At 48.0% G+C, this 21640-nt stretch overlaps 7 protein-coding genes across 7 annotated transcripts; 2 read left to right on the top strand and 5 right to left on the bottom strand.

The window, feature by feature from the left end:
• Positions 1 to 171: 171 nt before the first annotated feature.
• Positions 172 to 1203, bottom strand: N7496_009243 (uncharacterized protein; the record flags this gene model as incomplete). The annotated part of the gene is made up of 1 exon (XM_056702157.1): positions 172 to 1203. The coding sequence occupies one exon, from the start codon at positions 1201 to 1203 to the stop codon at positions 172 to 174; it is 1032 nt and encodes a 343-aa protein (XP_056551157.1).
• Positions 1204 to 1668: 465 nt separating this feature from the next.
• On the bottom strand, positions 1669 to 4339 carry N7496_009242 (Sin1 family protein; the record flags this gene model as incomplete). Its single annotated transcript, XM_056702156.1, has 3 exons — positions 1669 to 3730; positions 3781 to 4242; positions 4317 to 4339. The coding sequence occupies 3 exons, from the start codon at positions 4337 to 4339 to the stop codon at positions 1669 to 1671; spliced, it is 2547 nt and encodes an 848-aa protein (XP_056551156.1).
• Positions 4340 to 6243: 1904 nt separating this feature from the next.
• N7496_009241 (uncharacterized protein) lies at positions 6244 to 7510 on the bottom strand (the record flags this gene model as incomplete). The annotated part of the gene is made up of 4 exons (XM_056702155.1): positions 6244 to 6649; positions 6703 to 6711; positions 6785 to 7269; positions 7334 to 7510. 4 exons carry the CDS (start codon positions 7508 to 7510, stop codon positions 6244 to 6246), a joined length of 1077 nt encoding a protein of 358 aa, XP_056551155.1.
• Positions 7511 to 8084: 574 nt separating this feature from the next.
• N7496_009240 (cytochrome P450) lies at positions 8085 to 9967 on the top strand (the record flags this gene model as incomplete). The annotated part of the gene is made up of 6 exons (XM_056702154.1): positions 8085 to 8403; positions 8471 to 8556; positions 8613 to 9374; positions 9424 to 9525; positions 9577 to 9705; positions 9785 to 9967. Coding segments are annotated over 6 exons (1581 nt in total), but the record flags the coding sequence as incomplete, so codon positions are not given.
• Positions 9968 to 10531: 564 nt separating this feature from the next.
• On the bottom strand, positions 10532 to 12976 carry N7496_009239 (glycoside hydrolase family 31 protein; the record flags this gene model as incomplete). The annotated part of the gene is made up of 1 exon (XM_056702153.1): positions 10532 to 12976. The coding sequence occupies one exon, from the start codon at positions 12974 to 12976 to the stop codon at positions 10532 to 10534; it is 2445 nt and encodes an 814-aa protein (XP_056551153.1).
• Positions 12977 to 13655: 679 nt separating this feature from the next.
• N7496_009238 (fungal specific transcription factor domain-containing protein) lies at positions 13656 to 14252 on the top strand (the record flags this gene model as incomplete). Its single annotated transcript, XM_056702152.1, has 1 exon — positions 13656 to 14252. The coding sequence occupies one exon, from the start codon at positions 13656 to 13658 to the stop codon at positions 14250 to 14252; it is 597 nt and encodes a 198-aa protein (XP_056551152.1).
• A 1649-nt stretch (positions 14253 to 15901) lies between these two features.
• On the bottom strand, positions 15902 to 17341 carry N7496_009237 (glycoside hydrolase family 71 protein; the record flags this gene model as incomplete). Its single annotated transcript, XM_056702151.1, has 2 exons — positions 15902 to 17188; positions 17243 to 17341. 2 exons carry the CDS (start codon positions 17339 to 17341, stop codon positions 15902 to 15904), a joined length of 1386 nt encoding a protein of 461 aa, XP_056551151.1.
• Between the last annotated feature and the right edge of the window lie 4299 nt (positions 17342 to 21640).

Below are 21640 nucleotides of genomic sequence, written 5' to 3'. Positions count from 1 at the left end.
ATATCTAGACGGCAGAGCGACAATCACAACCATTTAGGTATATCTGAATTTGTAACAAGAGGGTATCATGGATCTTAATAGTACAAACGCTAGTCAAATGCAATCGTAGCAGGTCTCATCAATGACCTCTCCATCCGGGTATATCCTGGCCCCAACCAAGACACGTCAAGCTCAAGCTCGCGCTCTCTCCTCGCTCCACATCCGATCCACAATCTGAAAAACTTCCGTAACGCTGCGCATAACTTCCTCCTCAATGCCCAACGCACTATACCGATGCTGAATCTTATCCGGATGCCAACGCACCCGCTCCATCTTCAACGTAGCCAGTAAATCCTCCGTTGGCGCATGTCGCATAAACTCCTCCACCGAGTCCGGACTAACATCCCGTCTTTTCCCAGACTCAACAGGCCAAAAGAGCAAATTGCGAAGTCGTGGACTGGAACTCTCTTTAGACTCCGTCTCCGTCTGCGTCTCACCAGCACCCTTCTCAACAACCCTCCCAATCTCCTCCCAACTAGCAAGATACTCCCTCCAAACCACTTCCCAATTCTTCCTCCTCTTCCTCTCAGCTCCACGCCTCAAACTCTCCTCCATCGCCCTCTCAAACGCCCACCGCTCCCGCTCTTTCTGACCACTCTCTTTCTCCCGCTGTCTCGACTTCTTCCGTTCCGCGCGAAGCCGTTCCTGCTCTTCTAGCATTCCCTCGCGTGTACGTTCCCACATTCGTGAGCGGACGTACGCGGCGTACTCCTCGTCGGACATTTGTTCCAGTTCCCCGTCCGGTCCCTTGGGCACTTCGGGAACGGCGTAGTTATGGATTGGTTGGCCGTAGACGGTTTCCCAGTATGCGGCGCCTTCGTCGTCACCTAGGGCGTCGAAGAGGGATTCGCGGAAGGCGGCGCTTGGGGAGAGAGGGGGTTGTTGGGTGGGATCGGTGTTTGGTTCGCGGGAGTGATGGTGTCTGTGGCGGCGTTTTGAGGGGCGGGTTTCGTCTTTGTGTTTGGTAGTGTGGGGACTGCTGCGGCGCTTCTTGTGGTCATCTTGAGAGGAGTGGTGGTGCTCTTTGTCGCGGTCGTGGTGTCTTGTGCTTCGGGATGAGCTGCTTTTGAAGCGGAAGCGGCCTCCTTTGCTTCGATTGGGGTGGGTGTATTCGTCCCAGGGCGGTGCCGTTGAGGCGTCCCCATCGGGAGGATTAGATGCCATCCTCAAGGTGTGTTGTGTGTAGGAGCTACGCCATCGCGTGCCACAGGCTGAGAGGGTGTTGAAGGTGAAATGAAAATAAGTTGATGTGAGGCCGTCGCAACTTAGTCAGGGCTTATCGGCTATCTTATCTGCTATCTTATCGGCCAGGAGCGTGGGGCAAAGGCCAAGTCAAATAAGGTTAACAGGAACCGCTTTGTTTACACTCAGCTCCTGCTTGATGGCCAGTAGGTCTACTGCTCTCACCGTCGAGAATATCGAGATTACGTATGTTGTTAGGAGGAACACCTGCGTACAGCAAAAAGTCTTCTGAAGTTGACGTCCATATGGATTCAAGATGCGCCTATCAATCGCAAAGGGAATAGATACAAATCCAGACTAAACACCACCACCATCCCAGATAGTGGTCCCATTGCACCAACCCCAGGAAAAGGTCAATCGGTTAGGTTAGAAAATCTCACCAGAACATCAAGTGCGGTATTGCACCATGTTCTTCTTAATCTCATCAACAATCTCAATAGCCTCCAACGCGTTACGCGCTTCAAAGTCGTACCGCTTCTGTTCCGTAGCATCGTTACCTCGTAAAACGACGACTCGGAAACTCTTCGGGTGGCGCCGACTGACTTTGGAGCCAACCACTTCATTGAAATTGATCGAGCGTGTCTTGGCATTGGAGGCTGTCTTTCCGGTGTCACCAGGCATGATGTGCATGTAATCGTTGTCAAAGGTAAGGATGCGATGGTTCGTGGCGGTGAATGACATGGGTTGTTTGCGGAAGACATGGTAACGGCGATAGTATCCGCCGATGAGATCTTGTTTCTGTGAGGATGAAGGCAAGTTACTCTTCTTTCCCTTCTTAACCGCTGTCGGGTTGTTGCTGTCTACCATCACGGGCGCATTCGGCGACGAGCTGCCTGGCGATCCACCCATGGCAAGAGGGCCCACGCCGAACCGACGACGGACAAGGTCAAGCTCTGTGATGTTCCCTAGCGCCTCGACTGTACGGTCCAATGGCGCCATGGTATTCGACCCCATGACCTTGAGAAGATAATTCCCCTTGTCCAGGCCCCAGCGTTTGCACACAGAGTCCAGAATCTCTGCTATGTAGCTGTCAGATGACGTGTTCAGGGTCATGACATGGGCAGAAGCTTCCAGATTGATGTAGCGGATTTTCAGAGTCTTCGAGACACCATGTCGAGGAATGGCATGAGAAACTGGGACAACGGGTCGATCTGCCGGGGTCAATGTGTTGTCATTCAGGGCAGATGAGAATGGCTGGCCCAAGATGGGATTCACGCGGCCCACGTTCGTCCTGTTTGATGCAGCAGCCTGAACGAGGAGAGCTGCTTGAGCAGCAAGGGTTGGCTTTTCCTCGCCTTCGTCAGGCTCGATGACCTGGCTGTACTGTGGGTATGATCGTTCGTTCTCTTCAAACTCAGCCTTAGAGGCCTCTACCAAGGCAAACTCGTCATATGGTTTCCCTCGTGAGCGCCCTCGCGCCTTCGCTGCTTGGTTGTTGTTTGAAGTGAAGTCCGTCATAGGAAGATTTCGCGTGAGCGCCGGGAAGTCATACTCAACCTCGCCATCGTCAACCATGCGAAGAGCCCATCGATTCACAATTAACTTTTTGCGGTCGATGGATGGCTGGCGCGAGTCTTCAGAGTATCTCCAAAGAGCAAGACCAATCGTTTCCGCCACTGTGATCGGAGCAGGATGCGAACTAAGCTTAGATTCACGTATGACTGGTAAGTCCATCGGCTCATCGGGATTAGATGAAAAGGGAACGTAGATCTTCAGATAGAGTGGATCATCCAGACCTCGCCCATTGAGAACCATGAATTTCTCAACTGGGTTACTCGGTGCCCGTTTACGGGACTTGAGTTGTTTTGTCAACAAGCTGACAGGCTGGACTATACTGATAGGCCTTGGGGGTGGGAGATCTTGGAAATCTGGGCCAGGAGTTTTGGACTTTCGTGGTGAAGCATTGGAACTCGGTCCGGTTCCACTGGGGAGTTTGTGCATTAAGGCCATTGGTGAGGATGAATCCAAGGGACCAGTCATGCCAACCCCTGTTAACAGTAGCGAACCAGAACCGGCCGTGGCGTCGAATTCGGAGGAGAGTGCAGAGCCAACGGACTCGGCGCCCGAGTCTTCGTCTTCCTCATGCAAGTCTTCCAGCATGATACTATCAGCTCCTCGACTGCCTGTTCTCTCACGTCGCCTTCGAGGTCGCTCCACCACTTGATCTGTGGTGGAGAATTGAACCTGTCCTGGCCTAAACCCGTGCGTTTCGATCTCGTTGTCTGTAGACAAATCACTGCTTGTGGTAGTGTCTCGTCTTGGCCTTTGCTCTTGAGTCGGCATTGTCGTGCCGAGCGATCCTGTCCGATAATGGCCCGTCACATTTTGAGTCGATGGTGACGTTATCATAACTTCCGGTCGTTCACGCGGTTCAGTTGAGCGGATGGGCGAGGAATCAGCTCGGTCTCGGCGCACGGGCACCTTGGAGAACTTGATCTGGTCGACAGGACTGTATTCCGTCAGGTCGGGCCACACACTGTACGGAACGTCTTCACCCACCTTTGCATGTTCTCCCCTTCTTCGTCGCTATCATCACTCAAATCGCTGCTATCCTCATCCTCCTCAACCTGGCGCTGAACCTCCGGATGGCGATCTCGCCTCCCCTTCTTCTTCCCAGTTCGCCCGTGATTTCGTCGCCCTGTAATCTCTACATGACTTTTGCCAGTCACCATACCACCCTCGTCATCCTCGCCGTCTTCCAGGCCGAGACCGTGGAGTTCATTCCTCGCTGCATTCGCATCTCGTACGGCTAATCGATAGTATTCCGAGGAGACGGCTGCTGTGGTGGGGATCGGAGGGGAGTGGGTGCGTTTCACGTGGGAGTTTGTCGATGCACTGGACCAGCCCGCGGCGCGGAACCCTGGAGTATTGAGGACGGAGTTGTTAACATTTATCAGGCGATCTCCGATCCCATCTTTGATCGTTGAGAGGTAGGTCGAGCGTAATTGCCAGATAGTGAAGCTAGGCCTCGGTTAGTCTGCCATTGATCGCAGGGTCAAGGAAAGGGGAGGGGTAGGATGGCCGCCTTCACATACTCTTCATTGTGGAGCAGAGACATATTCGCTGTCTCATATGTAGCTCAGTCTCTCCTAGGCTGCACAAGAGCAACGCTGCGCGGTGGGTGGATATCGCGTCGTGGTTGTTCGATGTCCCCGTCGACGAGGGTGAGATCTGTCAGAGCTGACAGCTCATTCACGCGGGAATGTAGGCCGTAAAGGACGAGTTTGGGTCTTCGAAGGAGTGACAAATTGAGGGTGGCTTAAGCAGGACCAGCCTGGATGCGAAGGAAAGTAAATCGCAAGCCAAGGAGTCAATACAGCGGCGCAGGGCCAGGGCGTGGAGGGTCGGAGGTTGATCGGTGGCGGTTGTCTCCGCAAATCACTTCCCCGCCCGCACCGCCTGCCTTGGTCAACCAACACTCACCTATTCACCCTCATGCATGGGCTTTATCTTCGGTGCACTTTTGAACGTAGAATCTGCTACAAAGAGACTTATTCTTTACTTGTTTAGGAATACAAAGGGGCTATATGCTAGCCTAGATATGGCCGACCCTCCGGTAAGCTGTAGGCGAACTATATCCGTATCCCGCCCGTCTATAGCTGTCACGGTGGAGATATATACACCTACTCGAACCGGGTCCTTCAGATGAATTCCACGAAAGGGATCCATTTCGTTGATCCATACCTCAACAACACTCCAAAAGCCGTTAACCGACCATTAGAATCTTATTGGTTAGGATAGATGCTATCTGAGGTAATACAGTAATGAGTTTCGAGAACATATCAGATCCGGCGAGATATGGGACTGTTGGAATTGAAAATGGAGTAATTGTCAAAACACGTTAAGATGAGTAACCTATTGTTAGGTACAGCAGCGACCTACGTGGCAGGCTTGTAGCTACTATAATGGTAAGTTGAGAGGGTATGGACTAGTAGCCCTATGAGGTGAATCAGATCGATGTCGAGGTCAAGAGAACTTGAATGATCAGCGTCAAGAAGCTGCTTCTGGATAGAAAACACCAATAGAAAAGGAAGACCTCCTAGCTCTTAAACCCCCGGCCTTAGTATAGCAATTTGCATTTGCAACGATTAACCCACATACATCCATATCGAAGCTATCGGAGATTCCCTACTGTAGCGTCACTGACATAATGCTACATGATCCAGTCGACAGTGTTAATAGAAGGTCCAGTATCTAGCATGACAACACATAGGGACATAAATATAAGTTTTTAGCATTTAGCAATATGAAGGAGTAGATTACCCTACCATCTTCGTTCATTTATTAGTGCGCTATAGTCGTATCCTCGCAAAATTAATACCTTTTGTTCTAGTAGGTAATTATCTATAGATATACCCGAGGTTAACAGTCGACTACAGAGCGCTTTAATAGTATACCTATTTATTTATAGACTAGATAATTAAAGTTCCGCTTTCTTCTCGACCTATTAGGGATTTATTGTAAGAGCTTCGATAAATTATCTAAGCTCCTTCATGCTTTTAGGGCACAATAATCGATATTTATTTAACGGAAGGTAGTATAAAGGCGGTATTACTAAGATTGCTATCTCAGTTCCACCTAATCGGGTTATAGTATATAATTCTAAGATCGTCCTAAGTGGACTAGGGAGGAGGCTTAGATGAATGAATACTTATTAGAGAAGAAGCTTCAAAGACCGAATATGCACTGCGATAACCATAACGCTAAGAGTCTAAAGTCGCTCTAGATAAGCATAGTTGCGAATCCGGAGATGCTGTTGCAGAAAGCTTTGATTATGAATTTGGGCATGCTGATGCTGAAAGCCTTGTTTGCGAGTCCGAGGAACTTACTAGATCACCAGATAGTTAGAGAGATTGTATAGTCATTAACATTCTGGCTAGATACATATTTTATGTGTTGTCTCAAACCTCTAATCCCGAGTGTTAGTATATATAGAGGATATATTCTATTCAGTCATGAATTTTAGTTATGCCGCTCAAGTGAGACATCATGGACATCCACATGGACGGTATCCATAATTCGAATGTTCTGCCCATCCTTAATATCCCAAAGGGCCTCTTGGCTCGAGCTCCTCTGTGTATCAACACCGGTCGTGTTCTGATGATCATTTGGGCCGCTGTATACGCGGCGTTTGGACTGCTGGACGGACGTGAGCCCAATGGATCCCGTACCGCGAGAGTTGCTCTGATTTGTAGAACGTTTCTGTTGGAAAAAGCCGAATAGCCCTCTTAATGCGGGCAGAGAAAGAGCGATAATCATAGCGGCGATTTCTGAGGTACTCCAGGCCATTACGACGGAGAAGTACCAAGTAATGTCGCTCGGGTGATCAAGGGCGACGACCATGGCGACCATGCGGAGGATTGATGTACTGTATCGGTTAGCTAGTGGTTGAGGGGAATGGTTTCCAAGTAGGCCACCTACACAATCGCACTAGAAACAGATATGTTAGTTGAGATTGTCAAATTCAAGGATGGAAAGACGGATTGTCACCAAGGTCACTCACAAGATACCAAAGCAAAATATCAATAATAAGGTTATTTTTCTTCCGAGACTGACTTGTAGTTTCCATACAATCTTTATGGGTAGGACCAAAATAAGAGAGTCGCAGATGATTGTCATCACCGAAGTTGCGAGGAACACTTGCGTTGAGCCCATGCATGTGCCCTTTATGCTAGAGTCCCATAATGCCTGAAGGGGAATGCACTGGAGGCCAATAATAAGAACCTGCGAAATCCATACCGCAGTCACGAATGCGAACGCCAAACGTATATAGAGCTTAAACCGTGGCATCGGGTTCAAACGAGCAAAAAATGCCAGACCGGACACTCGACACAACCACAGAGTCGCGAAGTATACCATCTGGGCAGCAACAAGCCATTTATACATCTTGACCATCTTCGCCGGATTGCTCACCAAGGCCATGAGGTGTTCGCCAGCACCATAACGAACAGTCATCAGCGATAACACCATATCAGCCCAAGCAAATAGCTACAGTAGATACCAAAAGTGAGCCTTTCCGGAAATTATGCATAAAAATTAGGGAGGGTCTTACTTGTGATGCCACAATAATATAATCATCCCACCCCGGATCCCTGATCAGGAACCCTCGCGCGTATAAACGGACTAAAACCACAAGTGTTGATAACGCCGTTACAACGTACATGCCTATCTCAGCCGATTTCCCACGACTCTGGGCCAAGTAGGCCTCGGAATACTGCTGTGAAGACATCGTATAGGGGTTGAAACGGAAAAGAGAATACTGAGATGGCAAACCGTTCACCTGAATCAGGAGGGAAAGCTTTAACCGTGAGTTAAATGAGGTGCTAGGCGCAAAATGGAACTAGTCAGAAAGTGGACGTGGAATGGCCCCCCGAGACCGTGTGTTAGTGGAGAAATAGACGATGTCCGATTCAACAGTCACATCGGGTTACGCTTATTCCGCTTATACACTACTATCGTGAATACCAAATAGACGGATCTGCTATCCGATATCCGCATTAGTTTCGATAGTTGAAAGAACATGTTTGGTTGTTGCTCGAAGCTTGAAAATCTCAATGACCCACCAATCCCCACAATTCCCTTGATCTAGACATCGCTAGCTGCTTCACCTTCACGTTTAGAGCATAGAGTCATGCAAGGACGGAATAGCGCACAAAAGCGAATTGCCGCTCCGAGTACGCCGCCTAAAAGCTTTTTATTCCGTTGAGTTATGTCGGGGATAATAGGAGCTATGCAAAGCTTATGCGTATTTAGGCTTATCATATGCTGGCAGTTTCCAATTTAATTTTTCTCCCCACGCCAGTGGAGACTTTTACTCGAACGCCGTCAAAAGCATCGCAACCCCCTTTTTGTTTGTGCTTCATCTTTTTGTTGCGGGTTTGGTGGATTTCAATATGGCCCTATTTCCGATACCCGAGGCGATAACTTCGCTGAATACCCGGCTTGCATGGGGCTTGTTTCTGATAGGTACAGTTGTGGCTCGTGTCGTTTACAGACGTTATTGGACCCCGATCAGGGACATCCCGGGTCCGTTCTGGGGTTCCTTCTCCAGTCTGTGGGTAGTTGCCCAACTGTGGAAGGGTCATCTTGAAGATGAGACAATTCAACTTCACAAAAAACACGGTATGGTTGAAATTGTGGATCTCTTTTCGACCAATGATTAAATACCAAATTCTAATCCCATACGTAGGTTATTTTGTTCGTATTAGAGACAACGAAGTCAGCGTTTCGCACCCAGATGCAGTAAGGCAACTCCTACATGCCAATATTGCCAAGGTAAGCCACTCAGAAATATTCTAGAAAGCCACATGACTAACTAAGCCTCCCTGCAGGGACCATGGTATTCGATCTTCAGTCTACCAGACTACCACTATGTCAACCAGATGTCGGAGCTAGATCCTAAACGCCACATTGAGAAGAACCGTAATGTCGCATCGGGCTATGCTCTGTCCAACATCATCAAGTCTGAACCATTCGTCAACAATGTGATTAAACTCTTCACAAAGGCCATGGATGAACACGCCAAGACAGGCAAGCCCTTCGAATTCGACAAATGGTTCAACTTCTACGCATTCGATGTCCTGGGCGAAGTCACTTTCTCCAAGTCCTTCGGCTTCGTCGAAACAGGAACTGATATCGGTAACGCTATTTCTAACACAAGAGCCCTCGCTCTTTACGTTGCCGTCATGGGCCACTATACCTGGCTACATAATCTAACCCTGGGTAACCCCCTTCTAAGCCGCTTGGGTATCCAGCCCTCGTCGCATATCTTTGATACCTGCCTCGCAGCTATCAGTGCCCGGAAGGAGAATCCGGAGGTGCGCAAGGATATGATGCAGCAGTGGCTTGACATGCGCGCTAAATATCCTGATCGCATGGCAGAGAGTGAGATTTTCGGTGCTGCTGTTGCTAATGTTGGAGCTGGGGCAGATACGGTTAGCTCTACAATGCAGTCGCTCTTCTATTTCCTTATCAAGCACCCTAGTGTTTTGCAGCGGTTGCGTGAGGAGATCGATGCTGCGCAGGCTCGTGGGGAGCTTTCGGATGTTGTGCAATATAGCGAGGCAGCTAAGTTGCCTTACCTGCAGGCTTGTGTATGTGCTTAGCTTCCTGGAGTGGGATCTCTTACTAATTGTTGAATAGATAAAAGAAGTCTATAGGTATCACAGCGCTGTTCCCAGTCCTCTTCCCCGTGTTGTCCCTAAGGGCGGAGTGACTATTGCTGGCAGATACTTCCCTGAAGGCGTCAGTATTTCGACTGTTCCAAGCTGAATCATTACTCATTTTTGATTACAGATTATTCTGAGCGTTAACCCTTGGGTTTACCACCGGAATCCTGCTCTGTTCGGCGAGGACTGTAACACCTTTAACCCTGATCGCTGGCTAGAGGGTGACACAAAGAAGATGGAATCTTTCCTGATCCACGTATGTTGCAAAACTGTCATATTCAAATTGTTCCTCTCTTGGACTTCGTTATTTTACTAATATTTTGTCATCTTTGTAGTGGGGAGCAGGATATAACCAGTGTCCGGGACGTAATCTTGCTCACTTTGAAATTACCAAGCTATCCACAACCCTGGTTCGTGACTTTGAGTTCGAGCTGAAGAATCCCAACAAGGAATGGGAGTGGACGAACCACTTCACGTTTGTGCCGTGGGGTTGGCCCTGTATTATTAGCCGTCGCTGAGACATATAGGTGTGTTTCAGAATTGATGTGTAGGGGGAAACATCCCCATATGCTTTGGGGGAGAAGGGGGACGGGGGAACAATTTAGTTTTGTGGTTCCACACTTGGACATAACCAAATAAACACTAGACCTAGAAAGAAGTGTGCCAGATCATGCACTAGGTAGCTACCACGGGGGAGGCAATTCTCGGCGCTGTACGGGAAACAGGTAGATGATTTTCTCTACGAGAATGAGGAAAATCCATTCTATGACCATCCTCGCAGCATCGGACAAAGGGGGCTTGGGCCAGTCATTTCTACCGTTGGATTTCTACCTAACTGATCCCTGAAATATTTCTCTTACCCTCGATTAGATTGTACATTAACAAAAATAAAGGCTAGGGTGCCTACAATTGAAGGAGACCGCCAAATTTTGCCAGGAAATATATTTCTCGAAGACCGGGCAGACCATGTTATTCTGAAGACTAATTAAACGCCAACATAATGCACAGTGATACCTATAATTGAATTCAAGCACCTGCAGTGATCAACTAATAATGGACCCATTCAACATTAAGTATATGGGTTACATATCAACTACCAAGAAACCAGTCTCTTGGTTGTCTTCGGTCACTATAAGCCGGGAGTCAGCTAAGAGAAATTCAAGAATTGGATTCAACAGCACGCTGTCCAGGCCAAGAGCATGAAGGTCTCCAATCTGCAACAACCTAGACACTGAACGTTCCACAATCCTCCGAATGCAATCCTTCAGATCTAGTTCGATTTGAGCGCCACGCAAGAATTCGATAATTTGAGGCCCAGGGCGGTTCATCATCAAAGAAGGATGGCTTTCCAACTTCACCACAATGTGCGCACTTTCAGGGTGAGATCCCAAGTCCACAAGAAGGCCGTTGACCATATACTGGCCATTGACTTCTCGCGTTTTATCCCCAGAACAAACTTGTAGCGCCTTCGATGATGCGTATCCGAGGAAGCGAACACTCCACTGTCGGATTTGTGCAGGAATGTTACCACCACTTGTAGGCCAGATGTGCAATTCACCGGCCTGTTGATTGAAAGAGATGCGCGTTCGGCGGAAATCGATATGATCCGTGTATTGTCCCTTTCCGTCATCTTCCACAAGTTCGAAAACGCCATCTGCCCCGACAACAACCAGGAGTTCGATTGTGGGAGAATTTGCACAGCCATTGGTAAGAATTGATGCCCCGTCGAGCGGAATGATCGCTCCTTCCGGAGCGAATACTGGGTAATCCTTCAGGCGTCGATTCAGCCAAATACGACGGTCTCCATCGTAGACCACACCTGTAAAAATATCCACATGCCTTCCAGGGGGAAGCCAGGCGAGGACCTGAGATCTTCGAGATCTAGGATCTTGAGGAGTAGTAATTGGCACCACAATGAGATCTGTGCCGAAGAGATACTGATTTGGTACGTTGTAAGACTCCTCGCTTTCCGGGTAACCCCAATACATGGGCTGGACAAGAGGTAGCCCCTGAACAGCAGCGCGTACATTCATCGTGTATAGATATGGAAGCAGTCTATGACGGAGCTGCAGATACTCTGTCATGATCTGCCCGTATTGCGAGTCCAGATTCCAGGGTTCTTTGATACTAAAAATATTGTTCGATGAGTGGAGTCGCAAGATAGGGGAGAATGCGCCGTATTGCACCCATCGAATGAGCATTTCATCGTTCTTTTCACCGTGAAAATGGCCACCAATATCATGACTCCACCACCCAAACCCAATGTTTGACGCTGTTGCTGTAAACTCCGGCTGGAAGTTGAGAGAGTCCCATGATACCACGGTATCACCAGAGAACCCAATAGGATACCGGTGACTGCCTGGGCCCGCATACCGCGAAAACGTGAGGGGCCTCTTGTCGTTGAGAGCGCTATCTAGGAAGTGGTAATGATTGAGCACCCAAAGTGGATCGATGCCGGGGATACGGGAATGTGTCCCTTGCTGCCAATCCACCCACCATAAATCCAATCCTTCCCTCTCAAACCGCCGGTGGAGCACATCAAAGAAAGCATCCAAAAAGGCTTGATTTGTGATATCGAAAGAGATAGGGTCACCCATGGAGACATCGTGGTTGAGAGCAATGGCCATGTCCTCGTAAGGATCTTCATAGCTCTGCACACCGTCCGCAGGATGGTCATTCAGAGAAACATGTAGGCCCCGATCGTGGAGTTCCGCAAGAAATGATTTGGGATTAGGGAAGAGCTCTTTGTTCCAGGTGTAACCGGTCCATCCTGTCACTCCGGCTTTCTTGACACGCTCGTCCTGCACAATATGCCAATCCATGTCCAATACGGCGACTGAGAGTGGGATCTCACTTTTGTGAAATCGATCCATCAGTGATAGATATTCATCTGCAGTGTATGGATAATATCGACTCCACCAGTTCCCTAGGGCCCATCGTGGAAGGAGTGGTTGGGGCCCCGATAGAAGATAGAACGCCTGGACGGCTTGTCGGTAGTCGTGACCGTAAGCGAAAAGATAGCCATCCACACGATTTCCAGGTAACCTTGTAGTCACCCACTGTCGATCATCAAAGAGCATTGAATTCGAGTCATCCAAAGTCGCAAAACCCTGTCTAGAAATAACGCCATGATCTAGGGCAACTCGGCCATCGGCCTCGTCCAGGGTACGGGTGGTACCGCCGAGATTTGAAGCCGAAGTTCCATAGCGCCAGACGCTACCATGGGGCCCATAGTTTCCCTTAATGACAGCACTGAGGCCATTTGGGGAAAATTCTTGCTTGTCGTAAGTAAGGTGGAATCGAGAAGTGAGAATCTGAAGGTTTTGTTGGTTTTCTTTGACGCGAAATTCGGGCACGGGAAGCCGGCGGTTGATAGCAAGAACTGAGGCCCGATCCTCGAACTGGTAATCTTCAGCCCATTCATAACGAAGAAGGCCGTCAGTCAAAATAGTAAATCGGTACTTGCCAGCACCGATGATCGCCTCGGGATGAGCGACCGGAGTATGTGGGAAGGAATAGCGATGCATGGTCAAAGGCTTGCTTGCTAACTTGAAGGATATTTTACATTTTACTGTGATGGATAATAGCGATTCATATATAAAAATATCTGGTATCTATAACGCTTTCCATCACTGCTGTATCACTACGACCAACCCCCGTAAGTTGAACTCGCTAGAATTTTCGCTAAGACTGGCTGATCGAACTAGAGCGGAGTGGCCCGACTGTGCACAGTGCGTCGTACTGTAACCCTTGACGATTCCTTCCTTGGAACCTCGTCAATTTGCGCGTGACTACTAGCCTACAACAGTAGCACTGAAGCGACGACTCGTATTTCGATTTCAATTGGATTGTCTCGCTTTTCTTCCCCGCACTTGTCGAACCGCCACCGAAAAGAAATGTGGGTAAGCGGGGGATGCAGCGAACAGAGTCAAATGATTTAATTCTCGCTCTAATTCCCAGGTGCATTATCCACAGCCCCAAGAATCATCGAGACGAGAATCATCGAAAATCATGGCGAGCCCCTGCGATGGTTGTTTTGTACGGCGGGTCAAGTGCGATCGGCAACGTCCATGTCAAACTTGCCTGATTAGACAACAAACTTGTACTTATTTGAGAGTCCGCAAGAGACCCGGCCCCAAAGGGCCTCGATCGGATACTGCCCGCAAAATCGAAGAGATCCAACGAGGAGCCACAGCAGACGTTGAAATGGCCACTCCAGTGTTGACGCCAGCGGTCGAAAGCGCAGTCCTTCGCACTTCAAATTCTCGCATCTCAATTTCGTCTTACTACGAAGTGCTCGATGTGTTTCAAGCGCGCCTTCATGATATTTGGCCGATCGCCGATGTTGAGCATTTGAAATTCCAACTAAACAACCCAGATAATGACCCCGTTTCGCATGCTCTAGCAGCTGCCTTGTGTGCTGCGACATTGGCACAACTTCGCCTTTGGCTCACACCAACTCCGTGTCCTGGAGATTTCTCTGCGACAGCCGACGACTTTGCCAAAGAATGTCTTCGCATTCGACTGGAGCACTATCACCAAGAGCCATCCCTCGAGGCTCTTGTTACATCCGTCTTCCTTCACATGTACTATGCCAATCGAGATCAAATCACACCGGCTACAATCTCGCTCCGTGAGGCAATCACATACGCAGACCTAATGCATCTATGCCATACACCCCCATCTGATTCAGCACAGTCAAAGCAGTGGCAACTGGAACTTCGATGTTATTGGGTCCTATTTGTAACGGAAAGGTTGGTATCTCAACTCTCTGTGAATTTCTGCGAATTGATCAAACTTTGAATCTAATCGATACACTCGGATTATGGGGACAGGACATTTTGCATCCAACACGATCTCCCAATCACACTTCACAGAATACCGAATCTCCCCGAAATCGGGTACGATAGCTCCCGCGGGAATCTATATGCAGGATTCTGCGCTCTTGTTCAATTATTCTTGCATGTACAGCGTCTCCTTTTCCTACCCCCGACCACAAGCAAGGCTATCGAGGCAAAAGATGTGTATACAAAGGATAGTATATCAGATATTCAAAAACAAATCCAAGTCAAAATACCGGCGCTCGAATTTACGTCCGAAATACGGTATGTGGATATTTTGACTACTTCAGCATGGGTCCGTTCGTTGCTGTGGCAGTACTCAGCTTCTCGCTTCATGCTCTCCTCATCCACATCTATCGAACCACTATCATTTGACTATCCCTTATCCATCGCCAAGGATTATTTGGAAGCTCTTTCCCACGTATCCATAGGCTCTTTGCGTAGCCATGGGTACGGCATGGTAAGCCATTGAAGTTTTCTTCCATTTAATGTTGAAAATAGGCGTCCTAATCCAATCCTCTTCGCATAGGAGATAAAGCTCCTCCAAGTCGCAAACTCTGTGCTCGACTTCATGCTATGTATGCCTAACCTTTTAAGTCATCAGACTTGTCGCATTGGCCCTTTTGATGCTGTTCTTGCAATCGAAAAATTATTGTCGCAAGTTGGAGGAACAAAATCAGAGAGGCTATGTTTACTACACCAACGTTTGTCACAAATTCCATCCTCAATCCCCTTGCCTCCGATGTTACAACTTTGTGAACAGGAAGAGCTGCCCGAGTCAATATCATAGCATTAATTGCAATCACCTGCTGGGGGACCCGGCGGTACTTGAAGACTCAATATTCCTCTCGTCATGAAAATGAATGCACCCAGTGGGAGCCTCCATATTAAAATTACTGCTTTTTTTCCCATCAATCCTGGGATTGCATATTCATCGAAGAAGTCAAAAGCAAATTATGCGATAGGTAAAGCTTAACACTAAGTAGTGCACGAGGTGATTCGATCATGGTAGTTTTAGCAAAATAGACAAGTTGAGACATAAATGAGAAACACGGCGGGATGGTGGACTGGGATCAAAAGCCCCACCATCGGGATATGTAGCAGAACGCTGGTATACGATATCCCCTCCAGGTATACCGCATGACCAAGCGAATCCTGGAGTAGGGTGGGTAATCGAACAAGGATTAAGCGAGCAGAAACAAAATGCAAAAAAAACAGATCGAATTGATTCTAGTAACGACTGTCAAAAATGCATGTACTAATAAAAAGGCCATAAACGAGTGCAGGGGTATAATCATGATAGGCAGCTTTCCTCCCATGCCAAAGACATGGACCAAACAATACAAAGAGATCAAACATATACAGAGAAGATATGACCAAACAAAGTAAGTCCAGAAAGCCAGAGAAGAAACTCGCCAGCTAGCCAACCGTCACCGCCAAATCATCCGTCAGCCACTAGTCACAGTAGAGATACTCCGGTTTGAAAGATCACTTTTTCCATTGGTCGATGGCAGTATCTCAATATCGTTCCAGTTTGTCCACGTCTTCCTCGATGTAAAAAATACTGCTCTTAGTGGCTGATCTCCCCAAAACCTTCACACTCACATTATCTCAAGAGAGGCCAACAACTTCGTAATTCCAATTGCAAGTCGCGTTCGAACTTTCAGTCGAGACACTCTTCGTTCCCGTGGCGGAAGCAACAACATTATTCGAACTATCAACCACTTCAATCTTCTGTCCACTGCCAGCTGCCAGCCCTAGTACGCTGTTGTAGTTCAATCCCTTCTGACCGACAAAGGTGCCAATAAGATTGCTGTTGCTATAGACATTGATTGTGTAGCCGGTATCAGGAAGAATCACGGCAAAATTCACCGTATCGCGTGCTGATTGATAGTTGGAAATGGACGAGGAGCAGCTGGCACTGGTCAAAAGCGTTCGATACCAGAGGGCTCCGACCGGGTTAGTGCTGGGTGGAGAGATCTGGGAAATACTTGTTGCGCCAGCCTTGAAAGCTTGGATGAAGGGTGTGATAATCTGTAACCATCCCTTGTGATCGAAGCCGTTGCTATAATCGCCGATGGTACTGCCGGCAATCTGTTCTTGCCAGACGTCGCCCACGTAGTGGCTCTCTCCGGCGTCATTCCAGGTGATGAGTTCGACAAAGTCGGGTTGCAGCTGCAGGGCCTGGCCCATGCGTTCAGGAAGATTGACCTCTCCAATACGGTACCAGTCTTGACCACTGCCGAGATACTTGAACTGATAAGATGATAAGGCTGTTTTCGAACTATTCTTAGCCTTGATCTCTTCCAAATGTGGTAATTTAATTGGGATCGACTCACGCATCATGTAGGTCTTGCCTGCGGAATGTGCCTCCTGCAAGGCCGCCGAATCCACTGTGTCACTGACATTGACTGGAGTGGTTCCGGGGGATGGCCATGCTGACTCCCAGCTGAAGACGCCGTCCAGGATGGGATAGGCGCTGAAAACACCGGTCGGATAACCGGAAAAGTCATCGAAATTGGGAACAAAGTATGGAGTGATGTTGTAGGTTGACTTTAGAGGGTCAATGAGTCCTGACTTCCAAGCAGAATTTGAAAGGGTGCCTCCCGTATAGGTACTTATGAAGGCCTGCCCGTTGACGGTATAGTATGCGTCTTTAGCGGCATAGGGTGCCAAGAAAGCAGCAAGCTGCGTAACATCCAAACCCCAACTCATATCGAATGAAATAAAGAGCTTAAAGTTGGTCCCTGATGCCGCGGTGAACAGGTAGTTGAGTGCATCGGTGTTCCACGTGTCGGAAGAGCTGATAGTGTGGGTATTAAGAGCGAATCCATCGAATCCGGCATTCATAGCATCTTGAACGTCAGTCACAGCTTCATCCGAGGTCATCGAACCGACCTATTCATGATTAGGAACACGTTATAATAAAGGGAATGATGGTTTCTCAAGTACCATGTAGTGAGCAAATACAGCCTTGGTTGTGGTGGACCTTGCAGTGATGCTTGATCGCTGACCGATCACAGCCGCAGCACTGAGAAGTGGAGCATACATGGCCCACAAGAGTAATTGCGACGAAAGCATAATTGGCAAGACCATATTGATTCTCTTTTTCTCGAAATTGTTACTATATTGTATCGTTCTGTTTGTCTAGATTAGGGCCATCTCCTGCGATTTATATAGTGGTCGCTATTCATGTTTCTACGCTCCTGACGTAGTATGGAAGGCATGGAACCCCCGCAAACGGCCCCTGGAAATCTCAAAAATGCGGGGATCAGTTTAAGATGATCTGATGATATGACGATCGCAGATGATCTGATGATCTGGGGTAGTTCTCAAGACAACCTAATGATCGCTCTCCAGATTATCTAATGACCTTGGCTCCGAAGTTATCATTCAATCATCGCCTAAATTAAGTACATAAACTCCCGATGTAATGTAGTTTGCATGCTTTCCTTGATTTAGCATCCATCCTGCGCGTCATGTGCTAAGGTTGAGCCACGAAATATATTATTTAAGCCGAAAAAGCTGGCGATATTAGTAACGACTGTCGTTCGCCTCGCTCCAATTCAAAATCAATGCATAAACAAACGTCCCGAAATCCTGCGAGAATTACACCGAATAAGGCCCCTACGCCGGGCTTGTTGTCGCACTTCCAGCGATCTTTTTTTTGGTTGAACCAATGTAATCTGGAGGAAAGGCCCAACGCTGATTAAGTCCGAGTCAGTTGTCTGACCGTCTTGTGACATGAACCATGAAACCCTAGCCGGTGCGCTTGAATGGCAGGACAGTCCTGCTATTGGCGAAGCTACTCTTTGTTAGAACCCAGCGTGACCAATCTCCCTGAAACGCCACAGAGTTCGCCTAAACTCTCAAATTCATCGAGCTTGACCCTCTCCCGTACGTCGGCGCTCAGTTGCACCGAGAAACGCAGCGAAAGAAATAGCGGGAGACATCCAATCAGATCCTTTCCTCGCTTCAGTCAATCAAACTTAATTTTCATAACGCTAGTTATCTCGCCATTTTCGGACGCAATATTCGAAATTTTTACCTGTCAACCGTATTTCCCCACAATAATACCCCCGCAAACGAAAAGTTCCAGCGACCGAGTGGCGCAAAGATTGTTCATAGAGGAGTAAGCAATTTGAAGTCCTGCTTGGGCTGAGGAATTGTTGATATAAACACGATGTTCCTCCTCATATTGTCACGTTCTACCAAGCCCATCCCTAGCGTACTCTGATCTTGATTTTCCTTTCATATTTCTGCCTGTCAGATACTTGGGAGCCCTCCCGTCCGTTATATCGAAATGGAGGATCTTAAGGCGGCCAGTCATGTTGAGCATAACCTCGCCGTACCCTCTCAGTCACTGGGGGAGAATACCATCGGAATTGATGATGAAGTTCTTTTGCAAATGGCGGAGCAGATTCCAGATTTCGCCAATCTGGTCGAAAAAGCTCGTCGAGCATCCACGTTTGAACACAACTTAACCAACTGGGATGCATTCAAGCTATTCCCGAAGGCAGTTATGTTCTCTTTTATTTTATCTCTTGCCATCATCATGGAGGGATACGACACTTCTCTGCTCGGCTCCTTTTATGCCTACCCGACATTCCAGGAGCGATTCGGTGTTCCTTCCAAGGAAGGTGGCTATCAAGTCACGTCAAATTGGCAAACTGGACTGCAGAACGCGACAAACGTGGGACAAATACTCGGCCTTCTGATTGCTGGTCTCATTGCGGATCGATGGGGCTACAAAAAGACGATGCTCGGCGCTTTGGTCTCGCTTATCGGGTTTATTTTTATCATGTTCTTCGCCAACAACATTGGAATGCTCCTCGCCGGTGAGATTCTCTGTGGAATCCCTTGGGGTGCGTTCCAAACCTTGACAACTACCTATGCCGCCGAGGTTAGCCCCATTGTCCTGCGTCCGTACCTGACCACTTATGTCAATCTCTGCTGGGTCACCGGCCAGTTCATCTCGACTGGAGTTCTGCGAGGTCTCTTGGGTCGTACCGATGAATGGGCTTGGCGAATTCCTTATGCTATTCAATGGGTCTGGCCAGTTCCGATCATCATTGGTGTTCTCTTTGCCCCTGAGTCTCCTTGGTGGTTAGTCCGCCACGGCAAGATTGACGAAGCAAAGCGATCGCTTACGAAATTGGCCCGTTCTGGTGACTCTGAATATGATGCCAATGACGCTGTCTCGCTGATGATCATCACGAACACCCACGAGAAGCTAATCCGAGAAGGTGTGAGCTACTGGGATTGTCTCAAGGGAGTTGACCGGCGTCGCACCGAGATTGTCTGCTGCGTGTGGATGTGCCAAGTCTTCTGCGGTATATGGTATGGCGGCAATATTGTCTATTTCTTGCAACAAATCGACTTCGATAACAACCAATCATTCGACTTCGGTCTTGGCGTCAATGCTATTGGGTGGTGCGGAACGGTCTGCTCATGGTTTGTGATGCAGCGGGTTGGTCGACGAAAGCTCTTTGTTACTGGACTTGGCATTATGTTCACGGTGTTGATGATAGTGGGCTTTCTGGGTATCCCGAGCCAACTTACTCCCGGTCTGAGCTACTCGTCAGCCGCCCTCCTCCTGGTGTTCGTTTTCACCTACGATCTCACGGTCGGCCCTGTCACTTACTGTCTGATCTCTGAGATTCCTTCCACTCGCCTGAGAATCAAGAGCGCTGTGCTTGCTCGCAACTGTTACAACATCGCAAGTATCATTGCTAACTTCCTCAATCCTCCGATTCTCAACCCCACTGCCTGGAACTTGAAGGGCAAAGGAGGGTTCATCTGGGCGCCGTTCTGTATGATTTGTTTTGTCTGGTCATTCTTCCGCCTACCTGAGCCTAAGGGCCGCACTGCACCTGAGCTCGACATTTTGTTTGAGAAGAAAATCTCAGCTAGGAAATTTTCCAAGGTGGAGGTCACTCCATTCCGATCCAGCAACTTTGAAGTCATCTCCGATCGTGCTGTTCTTGCCGAGAAGAACTGACTTTGGGATAATAAGAATTGAAGATGACGGAAGAACAGTTTTGGGTATGTGCGTATGGAGTGGGGATGGATTTTGAGATACATAGTGTTAAACACTTATCTGTGTTCTCTGTACTTCTTTAAATCAACTGCAGTTGACGCTCAATGCTGATTACCTTGATCCTATCTAACCCTATCTTCCGGTGATAATGTGACGATCGTTTTCAAAAGCTCTACTATAGGCTGCAAACCAGTGACCAGCTCCTCGGGCTTTCAGATGCCAGCACACCTTTCTAATGACAGTGACTAAGAGACGCAATCGTAAGATGCTCCCTAGTGATCATCAATGATGTAATATAGTACGGAAGTGTGTATCTTTCCCTCGACGAGTACTAGTTCAAGAGCCTCTTCTTGCGTCACAACGGCCCAAGGGCAATTTTGCTAGGCTAATGAATCTGATAATCATTACTCCTGCTAGAAATTCACTACTTTTGCCATTTCTCTGGCCATATAATCATTATATTATCCACATGATCATTTTATCGTCCGCAATTGTCCAACGGATCTGCGATCATAATCGCACTATGCCCTCGATGTCGCACGTGTATTGCATCTGCATCGCATGTACATTGCATCGCATATACGAGGTTCTGTGTAACCATGTCATATGGAACTAGTTGGATCCTCCTAGAACAGGGCTTGGGGATCAGCCGAAAGTATGGGAAGGGGAAGTTAGGCGGTAGTCGGGTAGAACTATTTGTAGGCATTTTACGATCTTCAATTTTCGGAAATTTCTAACTTGGTATATTATCTTTACTCAGTTCATATTTCAGGTAATCCAGTTGATTTTGATAAGGTGCGATTAGTAGACGGTGATCAATTACGAGATTCTTACAGGAAGGGCGCCTGCGAAACACGCGCTGACTACGACCATACGGAGTAATTACAAACTACGAATATGAAGCGAACACATTTCATCCTCGGAACCCTTGTGTAGATCATAGTATTAGATGTAGTCTATGACAACCTCTAAAAGCTGCCACATCTATGCAGAGCATGCCGGGCTCCTCCTGACTTCGTTCAGTAAGTATATGAGATACAACAACAACAATCCGACATCCACCGAGACAGGTGACGCAGTTGAATAAATATACGTACTAAATTGTAATGTAAAAACTCGCCCTCGTATGCCCGATAGATTACGTGATTCAAGAAGCACCCTCACTGGGTTGACGTAAAACTTGAATTAGAAGGTGGCATGCACAATGCTATGACCTCCACCGTTTTCAAAAGGATGAAGCGATGGTTTAAAGCAAATGATTACAGAAAGCGGTAATGCCACTGCTGGACAGACTAAAGGGCATATTATGA

This window comes from Penicillium cataractarum, assembly GCF_028827025.1.
Source record: "Penicillium cataractarum strain IBT 29864 chromosome Unknown utg000008l, whole genome shotgun sequence".
Classification (NCBI taxonomy): Eukaryota; Fungi; Ascomycota; class Eurotiomycetes; order Eurotiales; family Aspergillaceae; genus Penicillium; species Penicillium cataractarum.
The sequence above is the reverse complement of the archived record's forward strand: the minus strand, read 5'-3'. Positions and strand labels throughout refer to the sequence as shown.